Source organism: Peromyscus leucopus, chromosome 1 (genome assembly GCF_004664715.2).
Source record: "Peromyscus leucopus breed LL Stock chromosome 1, UCI_PerLeu_2.1, whole genome shotgun sequence".
Lineage (NCBI taxonomy): Eukaryota > Metazoa > Chordata > Mammalia > Rodentia > Cricetidae > Peromyscus > Peromyscus leucopus.
This window is the reverse complement of record NC_051063.1, coordinates 161928325-161938951: the sequence shown is the minus strand read 5'-3', so window position 1 is coordinate 161938951 and position 10627 is coordinate 161928325. Positions and strand designations below refer to the sequence as shown.

At 56.8% G+C, this 10627-nt stretch overlaps 1 protein-coding gene across 1 annotated transcript; it reads right to left on the bottom strand.

Annotated features, from left to right (window-relative positions):
* Nucleotides 1-804: 804 nt before the first annotated feature.
* Scn1b (sodium voltage-gated channel beta subunit 1) lies at nucleotides 805-10273 on the bottom strand. The gene is made up of 6 exons (XM_028877805.2): nucleotides 9914-10273; nucleotides 8325-8491; nucleotides 6783-7023; nucleotides 2026-2167; nucleotides 1504-1575; nucleotides 805-1419 (listed from the first exon to the last, which is right to left on the bottom strand). The coding sequence occupies exons 1-5, from the start codon at nucleotides 9951-9953 to the stop codon at nucleotides 1509-1511; spliced, it is 657 nt and encodes a 218-aa protein (XP_028733638.1). The 5' UTR covers nucleotides 9954-10273; the 3' UTR covers nucleotides 805-1419; nucleotides 1504-1508.
* Between the last annotated feature and the right edge of the window lie 354 nt (nucleotides 10274-10627).

Genomic DNA, 10627 nt, shown 5'->3' with positions numbered 1-10627 from the left:
TGCCCGGTGGCCCAGGCTGGCATTTGAGTCACAACAGCTGTCTCCACACAACAGGCTTGTACCTCCTCCCGACACAGACCTGAAACCTCTCTCAGGCAGGGGTCACACTGGTTCTGCCTGGCCAATGGGTCTTCCTGGCTGACTTCCTTCTGTCTGTCTGTCTGTCTGTCTGTCTGTCTCTCTCTCTCTCCTTCTGTCTACCTATCTCTATTTCTGTCTCTATCTCTCTGCCTCCGTCCATCCTTCTCGCTCTGTCTCACTGTATTGCCCTCTCTCTCTCTCCACCTCTCCAAAACTTTTTTTTGGGGGGCAGGTGTGTGTGTGTGTGTGTGTGTGTGTGTGTGTGTGTGTGTGTGTGTGTTTCGAGACAGGGTTTCTCGGTGTAGTTTTGGTGTCTGTCCTGGATCTCACTCTGTAGACCAGGCTGGCTTTGAACTCACAGGGATCCTCCTGCCTCTGCCTCCCGAGTGCTGGGATTTAAGGCGTGCGCCACCGCTGCCCAGCTTCCCCCAAACTTACTCCCTGTTCTCAAAGCATAGCAAGCCCCATGAAACCCTAAGGTCCCGTTGCCTGTCCCTGCAGATCCCAAAGCCACCTCTGGACTCCGGTCCTGACTCTTACCCACTGAAAACAATGACTTCCAGAGCGTTGACCCAGCTCTAAGCACTTCACCAGCCCCTGGTGTTACTCTTAAATGTGGCCGAGGCCCTGTCCTTGCCGGGAAGGAAGATTCCCAAGAGACACCCCGAGGTTTTGGGTCTGGGGCTGAGGGGGAGCGGAGGATGCTAATGAGAGAATAGAGACTCGAGTCCAAGAATCTTTATTTCATGAACAAAAACTACTTCTGTAAAGAGAGAGGAGGCCGAAGAGGCCCTTCCCAAGAGACCACAAGTGAAGGCTGGTGAGAGAGGGCGGGTGGGCCAGGGCTAGGAGGTGTCACAGAGAGGGAACCCCAGGTCCAGCCGGAGGAAGCGGAGGGGAGATGAGGCCCGGAACCCCCTGCCCACGACTGTCCCTGTCCCGGCCCCCACTCTTGACCCCCTCAAGCAGGGCTGGGGCCGGCCGGCCTGGCAGTACGTGTGGGAAGTGGCCTATGTGCAAATCAGCAAGAGAAGGGGCGGGGCCTGCCCCCTGGCCTCACCGCCCCCTCCCCCAAACAGGCAGCAAAAGCAGGGTGGGGCGGCCATATTGCTTCACCCATCATGCATGGCGGTGGGAGGGTGGGCGGGAGGCGGTGGGTGAGGTGGGATCAGTCCCTGCCCGCTCCCACCCAGGTGGCTCCTCTGCAGGACTGTGAGGTGGGGAGGCCGATGGGCTGACTCCTATTGCCGCGGGGAGGGTCCCCATCAGGGGCCGATCCCCACTGCCGGGAGAGGGTACCCGGCAGGGCTGGTTCTGCCTTGAGGTGAAGCCCAGGGCCTGCAGGGTGAGAAGTGGAGACTTGGAGACCCAGTCCTCGAACCTTCCTGGCTGGCGATGCCCAGGCCGGTCCGTCAGCCTTACCAGCGCTATTCGGCCACCTGGACGCCTGTACAGTTCTCTTTGCTCTCGGATGTAATGGCCAGGTATTCCGAGCTGTTCAGGGAAAGGCAAGGCACACGGTGACCCCGGGGCCCAACCCTGAACATGCAGGGCTACTGAGACTGGAGAGAGCCATGGGCTGGGCTGAGCTCCCCCTGAGTCTGAATGAGAGGCCTCTCTGTAACTGCAGGGCACCTCTGTGACATTCAGGACTCCGTGGAGGCAACCCAAAGACGTGGGTTCGAATCCTGGCTTTGCTACCTGGCAGAGGGGTGATCCTCACATTCTCCGGGTTTCCTCATCTGCAACCAGCTACTCTTGTCTCTCTGACACAGAGGCTCTGAGTGACAGGTGGCCCCCGGGTGGCCCCAGCCCTCCTGGCGGCCCCAGCCCTCCTCGCCGCCCCAGCCCTCCTGGCGGCCCCAGCCCTCCTCGCCGCCCCAGCCCTCCTCCGCGGCCCCAGCCCTCCTCGCCGCCCCAGCCCTCCTCGGCGGCCCCACTCACGCGTTCTCTTGCGCGGCGGCTTCCGTGGCGGCGGCTATCTTCTTGTAGCAGTACACCATCTCCGCCACCAGCCATATGGTCAACACCACGATCAGCACGTACATCATGATCTCCGACACGATGGACGCCATGTCTCTGTTGGCTGCAGGGGCCGAGCAGGGTGTAAGCAGGCGGCAGGGGCTCCAGCTCAAGGAGACACAACAGCCCCAGCGTGTGAACCGCTTGCTCTGTTCAAGCTCTCCCAGCCTGGGCCGCAGACAAGGTCGCTGTGTTGGTTCCTAGAGGCTGACAGTTACTCTGACAGGGACAAGGTGCTAGGATGAGCCTAGGGATCGCTGTCAACTTGCCTCCCTGTGGCATTTGTGACATTTAGGAGGGTGCACAGGCTGTGCTGACAGTCTGTAACTCTGCAAATCAAAAGCCTTGGGGTCACTCTGCAGGCTGTGTGACCTTGGAAAGGTAACTAAGCCTCTCTGAACCTCTGTTACCTCCAACAGAAAAAAAAAACAAACAAAAGATGAGTTTCTCGGGACAGTGACTCTCAGCAGGTGTTCTTATTACTGTTGTAATTGGGGCCACTCTGGGTCTGTTGTTGGGGTTTGAACTGGCTTTGCTTTTTTTTTTTTTCTTTTCTCCTTTGAGACAGAGTATCTCTGCATAGCCCTGGATGTCCTGGAACCAGCTCTGTAGATCAAGCTGACCTCGAACTCACAGAGATCCGCCTGCCTCTGCCTCCTGAGTGCTGGGATTAAAGGCGTGCACCACCACTATCTGGCTCTGGCTTTGCTTTTTATTAGCTGTGCAACCTCAGGCAAATGTCCCCCTCTCTGAGCCCCAGTGCCCCTCTGTCAGATGAGGACAAAAGCACTCGGAGTTGCTGGGCAGAGGCAACAGAGGAACACAGAGCATGGCAGCCAGCATTGCTCGGCATTGGCTGTTTTCGGGAGAGCCTCCCCGCTTTCCGCAGCGCTGGCCTGCCTCTCCTGCTTCCTTTCATGGGGCCTAAATTTAAACTGTAAAGGGAGCGTGTCCAGCCAGGGGACTGGAAAGGAAGGACACTTTGGCACATGTCCTCAGCCGGATTTGGCCGGTGTCCACCCTACATCCCTGGCCCCCTTGGTAGCCCGGATCTCATTCCCCTGCCCCACGCCCCACCCCTGCTGGCCCGTGAGGTCTTCCTCTCCTGTGAGCCTCCTGCTTGCCACCCTGCCTGGACAATGTTGCTGTTTCTGGGTCAGAGGAAGGGAGGGCAGGGTGCAGGGCTGGATGCTCCCCCATTTGTTCATTCATTCATTCATTCATTCATTCATTCATTCATTCATCAGCCATTACACATGCCATGAGTGACCCCTCTCCACCTGACTCTGTGCTAAATTCTCTTTGTTCGAGACAGGGACTCCCTATGTAGCCTAAGCTGGCCTCAAACTCACAACCCTCCTGCCTCCACATTCCAAGTGCTGAGAGTTAAGGCATGCCACAAGCACATTCCATTGGGTTGTCTTTTCTATCTACAGCCCATTTTCCAGAGAAGGACTCCAAGGCCCAGAGACAGCTCAGTGCTGAGCCAAAGATGTACAGCCAAGATGGGCTCAGAGCTGGCTGGGGCTGGACTCCAAGCATAACTGTTCAGAGTGGCCAAGGCGAGCCCCATAACAGCTGATGAATACCCAGGCCATCCTCACCAAGCCATGGGGCATCTCAGGAGGAGGAACTGAGGGGTCCTCACTTTACAGATGAGTTGAGGCCAAGGAGAGCCCATCGAGTCACACGGAGGGGCAGTGGCTCCTTAGGGTGGCTCTTTGAACACCCCCACCTTTCCTGAGGACTGAAGCCAGACAGAGCCTTACACATGCTGGGCAAGAGCTCTACCACTGAGCCACATCCCTATTTTCATTTTGTGATGGAGTCCTGCCATGTTCCCCAGGCTAGCCTTGAACTCTCTCTACAGCCCAGGCTTCCATCTCAGCCTCAGCGGGGATGACAGGCCAGGGGCTCCACACCAGGCCTTTGCCTTCTTAAGACAACAGGGGTCCTCTAAGGCTGCCTGTGGGTCCACACAGCAGCCCTTCTGTGGGCCAGAGTCCCCAGCAGCCTTAGACACTGTGAGCTTCAGATTCTCCTATGTGCATTACTGCTGTCTCCTGTGGTGCCCTCCTGCATCCTGCCACCTTCCACAGCCATCCCGGGAGGGGCCTTCTCAGCCCTTCATCCATCACTCTGCTTTTGGGTGTGATTCCATGTGTGTTTAGGGGCTACCAGTGGGTGACACCAGGTACCCAGTAAGACAGAGAGTGAGAAGAGCAAGCAGACCTGGTAGGGACCGGGTGGGATGGCTCCCATCTCAACCCCCCCCCCCCCCGCACCTGGGCAGCTGAGGCAGAAGTCTCAAACCAGCCTGAGCTGCAGAGAGAGAGGCTGCATCAAAAAGCCCAGAGCAGGTGCTCAGGCTGCACAGTGCTTGCCTAGCATGCAGGGAGCCTGGGGTTTGTGCCCAACACTCAATAAAAATGAGCAAAGTGGCACATACCTGTCATCCTAGCATGTGGGAGGTACAGGAAGGAGAATCAGGAGTTCAAGGTCATCCTTGGCTATATAGCAAGTTGGACATTATATTAGCCTGGGTAACATTAGACTTTGTCTTTAAAAGCCCCAAAAGAATATAAATTTAAAAAATGAAACATTAAAAAAAGTCACCATAGCCAGTTGCCCATGGTGGCATACGCCTTTAATCGCAGCACTCAGGAGGCAGAGGCAGGCAGAGCTCTGAGTTTGAGGCCAGCCTGGTCTACAGAGTGAGTTCCAGGACAGCCAGAGTTACATGGAGAAACCCTGTGTCTGGGAAAACAAAACAACACACATCAGTTTTTCCAGGTGTGGTGATTCACACCTATAATCCCAGCACTAGGGAGGCTGAGGTAGGAGAATTTGTTTGAGTGGGAATGTGAATCTGAGGTTAGCCTGGGCTACATAGTAGATAATGTCTCTCAAAATAAACATGTAAGTAAGTAAATACTAAAAAATAGTACAATAATACTATGGCCCTGAGATGGCTCAGCAGGTGAAGGCACTTGCCGCCAAGCCTGACAACCTGAGTTTGACCCTCAGGGTCCATGTGGTGGGAGGAGAGAGAACTGACTCCCGCAAGTTGGCCTCTGACCTCCACGTGTGCACCATGGCATGCACACGCCAGACGCTTCTCAGACCAAAGAAATAAAAATATAATAAAAATTTAAAGCGGCAGTACTGTGCTTCAACGGCAAGCAGAAAATGCTAGAATATGCTAGATTCTTCTGTAAACACGAGCTCAGCAGAAAGGGCTCTGTGTTCTGAGGACAGTCGCCAGCGCAAGGCTTCAGGAGTTATAACAGGGCGAAGAATGCGGATAAAAGTCAAGCTTTACCGTGGCGGTGCCCTGAGCAAGGGCCCACAGGAGACGGAGACTAACGGCACTCTCCAGCTTCCCCCTCAGAAGCTGGGGCTTGTGAGGCCTGGTTTTGGGGCGGCCTGAGCCCTACTGAACCCCATTCTTGCAGGCAAAACTCCACGTTCTGTGCCCACCACCCACCACACACCCAGCATGGTGACGTCCCCGCGCCTCCCTCAGATGCGCCTCTCACTTGCCTTCTGTACCACTTTGATGAGAAACATAAAAAAGCTAATTATAAAAAGGATCCTGCAGGCTCTGGCTGATGGTGCAGGGATGCACGTGAGAAACTGTCTGGGCCTGGGGGCTGTTAACCCAGGCAGGGCTGGGTTCCCATCCACGACCCAGGCAGGTGACTTGGTTGCAGGATCTCATCTCCCTGAGCCTGGGCCTTTGGGTCCACAAAATGGGGGTGGTGAAGCCCCTCCCTCAGATGCTGGTGGGAGAGTCCAGTGGGGACTTTTTAAGAAGCCAGAAGGTCAAGGCACCAGGTTGGAAAATATGAAGTGCTACCGGCCCCTAGGGACCCACTTCCCAGAGTCCTTCACTGCCTCCAGGCTTGGAATAGCTCCCTGACTTTCTAAGACAATAGGACATGGGGACTCTGGAAAATTCCAACTGATGCTAATCAGAAGATGGTCTATCCTGGAATAGTGGAACACGTCTTTAATCTCCCCACTTGAGAGGCAGAAGCAGGTGGATCTCCGTGAGTTCGAGGTCAGCCTGGTCTACAGAGCTAGTTCCAGGACAGCTAAGGCTACACAGAGAGACCCTGTCTCAAAACCCACCTCCTCAAAAAAAAAAAAAAAAAAAAAAGAAGAAGAAGAAAAAAGGAGTTGGAGGGTATCCTGGGCTACAAAGCAAAACCCTGCCTCAAAACTAAAAAATAAGATGGTTTGAGGAAGAGGTCCAAGGCAGCTAAAAGTAAAATGCTGGCTGCACTCAGAAACACCACAGGCCTCTGCTGTTCCCATTGCGGTCCCCAAAAAGGCCCAAGGCCCAGCGCTGTGTGACCTCACCCGAGAGACACTCCAAGCCACACACAATATTCTCTCTGGTCCCTAGGGACAATCCTGGGTCTCAGAGATAGAAAGACACCTGTCAGAGGTCACACATCATGAGTGCAGCCTGGTGCACACTATTTGTGAGGGGAAAGGCCTACTCTGACCTCCCAGACCAGGGCTGAAGTGCTGAAGATTCCAGAGCCAGAAAGTGGGTGTTCTTCCCCCTCGGGCTGCGGGCTGTTGGCTGGTCTCCGTGTGGCACCAGCCTGTCCCTTCTTTCCATCTGTCCCTCCATCTGGCTTGCCGGAGGGTGACAAGGCTCGACTCACCCTTGTCCACCACCTCCAGGTGGATCTTCTTGACGACGCTGGTGTTGTGCTCATAACTATCAAAGAAGAGGAGACGGTAGACGTGGCATTCGTAGTCGCCAGAGTGGTTGTAGGTGACGTTGGTGATGAAGATGGACAGGTCCTGCAGGTCCTTGGTGCCCCGGCTGCCATTCCACACCACACGGCCCTCAAAGCGTTCATCCTCCTCCAGCTGCAGCACCTCGTTCTCATAGCGTAGGATCTGGGGTGGTTAGTGATGAGTGGGGTATATAAGTCACTGTCTGGGCCTGTCTTCCACAAGTGACCCCCAAGACGTCCCCAGTCTGACCCTCCCAAAGACAAATGATGCATATATGGGAGCAACATCTTTGTGTGTGTGTGTGTGTGTGTGTGTTTCTAGCATTGTAACCTTTGAACATGCTAGGCAGAGGCTCTGCCACTGAGCCACACCCCAGCCCCTCACTGGGGGATTCTAGGCAGGGACTCTACCACTGAGCCACGCCCCAGCCCCTCACTGTTGAATTTTGGCAAGAGCTCTATTGCTAAGCCTCGCCCCCAGCTCCTTATTGGTGGGTTTCAGGCAAGTGGTCTCTCGTCGAGCTATGTCCCCAGCCCAAGCTCAAACGTCTTGACTTTGGGCAGTGAGAAATCAAGGAGGTTGAGATCTCACCTTGGACCATAGCAGCTTCTGACTGTCCTAGCCCCGAGACACATACACACACACTTCCACAGTCTGAAGCTCTGCCTGGCCTCTGCAGCCCCTTTCTCTACTTATTTCCCAGCCACCAGTCTCCATTGGGCACAGCCTCCCTCTCCTACCACATACATTTCAAAATACACACACAGTGTAAAGCTTTGCTCTTTGATTTTGCTCTCTGACCTGCCCGAGACATTTTTGCTGGTGCCACATAATTCCAGTGACATTTTTTCACAACCCGCCATATGCCAGCTGCATCAGCTCATTCAGCCTTCACGCAGACCTAGCTGGTTGAAGCCAGCGAGATGGCTTAGCAGGTAAAGGTTCTTGTCACCACACTGACAGCCTGAGTTCCAGCCTTAGAATCCATGTGGTAGAATACGAGTGGACTTCTGCAAGTTGTGCTCTGATGTCCACACACATGCCATAGCATGCATGCACACGCGCATGCACACACACACACACACACACACACACACACACACACGTGATTAAAAAAATGAGGTGGAGACCACGGCCCCTCACTGTTTCAGGACCCATGCTCAGTGACTTGCCTAAGGTGATCAGCTGTCTGCGGTGAGTGGGGATTTAAATCCAGGTCACCCATCATATCCACATCGTCATCATTAGTAAAGCACTCACACAAGCTAAGTGCATGCCCGTAATCCCAGAAGCTGAGGCAGGAGGATTGCCAAGAGTTAGAGCCCAGACTGAGCTACTTAGCAACACCCTGTCTCAATAGCACTAAAAGCAATACTGAAAAGCAAGCAAGCAAACAACCTTGAGATCCAGCACTGTGGGCTCCATCTCCCGGATGCCAGCCCAGTCCAGGCACCCCCACACACCTTGACAAATTCCTCTGTCCCCTTCTGGCGGAAGGTCCACTCCGTGAAGGTCTCGGCGCTGGTCTCACTGCGACGCTTACAGGAGATGCACAGGATTTTGAAGGTCTTCCCATACACGGCCTCAGTCTCGGAGTCCACCTCCACGCAGCCCCCCCAGGCTGAGGACACTGCGCACACAGCGGGATGCAGTCAGCGAGGCACCTGCCACCCTAGGCAACGGCGCTCGCTGCCCCACGGAAAGCATCTGTCTCCTTTTCAGCATTTTCACAAATACTGGATGCCAAGCTGCTCCCCGATTCTCACTCTCTGTGTGACCTTGACAAGTCACCCATCTTCTGGGAGCCTCAGTTTTCCCCACCCTCGCCCCCTCTCCCCTTCCTCTGCCTGTTAGCTAGAAGAAATCGTATCTTTGCTCCTAGTAGTTGCTAGGTAGAGTATGCACTCCGGAGGCCCCAGGAAACAGGGTGTCCTTGTGGGGAGTAACTCCACCGAAGTGCCCTGGTCCCCAGAAGGCCAACAGCCTTCTAGGCAGTAGCGCTAGCTTTCCATGTCACTCCCACCACGAAGCTGGTCTGCAGAACCAGCCAGGCTTGAGAGGTGGGAAGGCTGGCTGAGGGGGGCCCACTCCAGCCCTGCCGTCTTCTCCCTCTAGCCTCTGCAGCCCACCCCCTCTCCATCTTCACCACCCGGCCCTGTCCCCCTTTCCCCAGACTCCCTCACGTCAAAACCTTCACCCCAAGTTAAAAGTTCTTTCCTGCCTCGGGGTCCTTCCTTCACCCTCTTCCCTGCCCCTCTCACCTCCACCTCTCACTAGCTGATGAAGTCATGTCTCCGACTCTAGCTCTGGGTCTCTCCCTTGTCCCCCAGCCTCCTGATCTCTTAGTGTTCAGGGCTTCTGGTTCACCTTGCCTGCTGCCCCACTCTCCCCCATATTTATTTCTTCTAGGGGTGTCTGAAGGTCCCAGCATCGGCGTGTCCCTCACTCTGTCTTCCCATCATTGTAGATCTCGCCATTACTATTACTGTTACTGTTTTAAACTCCATCTGGCAGGCATTCTGTCCCTGGGGCTGCCTCTCTATCTCCATCCCCTCCCGGTCTCTCCAGATCTTTCCACCTTTCTCAAGTTTCTCTGTCCCTGGCTCCGGCTCTTAACTCTCTCGCTCCAATGTCCCTGTCTGCCTCAGTCTCTCGGTTTATTCCCACGTCCAGGGCATACCTGGAGTCTTCCCTCGGTATCCATCCCTCCGGGTTTGTCTCTCCCGGCCCCAGTCCCCGGGCGCCGCCTTCCCCCACCCCTCACGCGGCTGTGGGTGTCACATTGCAGCCTGCGGGGCTCTGCGAGCAGCTGACTCCGCGTCTCCTCGCCCCCGGCCCGGCGCCCGCAGACCCACCTGCGTGCCAAGTGCCCCCCACTCCGCCCCGCCCCGAGAATCCCCTGCAGCTCCAAGATCCTCCCGTGTCGCCCGGGGTCCCGCGACCCTAGCGACCTCGCACCGCGCACAACTTCCCAGGCAGAGACTTGGCGAGCTCCTGGGCGGGCGGGGGGCATCCCGAGCGCAGATGGCGCGTGTCCCCCAGCAACACTCACCCAGCGCCGCGCCCACCACTAGGGCCAGCAGCGTCCCCATGGCCGCGCAGGGCGGCGGGTGCGCAGAGCGCGGCGACAGGAGATGGGGCCCGGAGGCGACTGGCCCGGGCGCGGGCGCGGCAGCTGCGGCTGGGGGGGCGCGCCCCCCCGCTCCGGTTACCGCCGGGGGCCCAGCCCCGGGCCCGGAGAGCGGGCATCCCCGTCGCGCGGCGGGAGGCTCGGGATGCTGCGTGCGCTCGCGCCACAGGGCGCATCCAGGCTGCGGCGACCCCTGCCTGGCTCCGGACGCAGCTCGGGAGCTCTCTGTCGGGCTCCTGGCTCTGGGGCGCGGACCAAGGGCTCCTGCGCACTGCAGCGGCGGCCCGGGAGGGAGGAGGGAGCCGGAGGAGGGAGGAGGGAGCGGGAGGGGGCGGGATGAATCACCGCGGGGGGAGGGCGCGGCCGCCCAGCCTTTGCCGCAGCGGCCCGGGAGGCGCCCGGGCACCAGCCTCTCCGGTGGCTCCACGGCTTCTGCGCACCCGATGAGTGGCCTGGGTCACTCCGACTTCGCCAGACTCTTTAGGGTCGAGGGACCCTTTCCTCTTCCTCTTCCGAGGAAGGTCATCTCCAGACCCCCAAGAGGACTTGGAGGACAGTTTGGGAGACCAGTTTTCCTCTTCCTAATTATGGAGGTCAACCTTATAGAGTTCTCGAGGAGATGGGGCTGGGACATCC

Bases quoted from the DNA above. Each gene is read 5' to 3' on its own strand.
- Scn1b (XM_028877805.2), bottom strand. From the start codon at position 9,953: ATGGGGACGCTGCTGGCCCTAGTGGTGGGCGCGGCGCTGG. The intron at 8,492-9,913 runs GTGAGTGTTGCT...CTGTGTGCGCAG, and splicing joins AGTGGTGGGCGCGGCGCTGG to TGTCCTCAGCCTGGGGGGGC. The intron at 7,024-8,324 runs GTGTGTGGGGGT...TAACCACCCCAG, and splicing joins GGACAGAGGAATTTGTCAAG to ATCCTACGCTATGAGAACGA.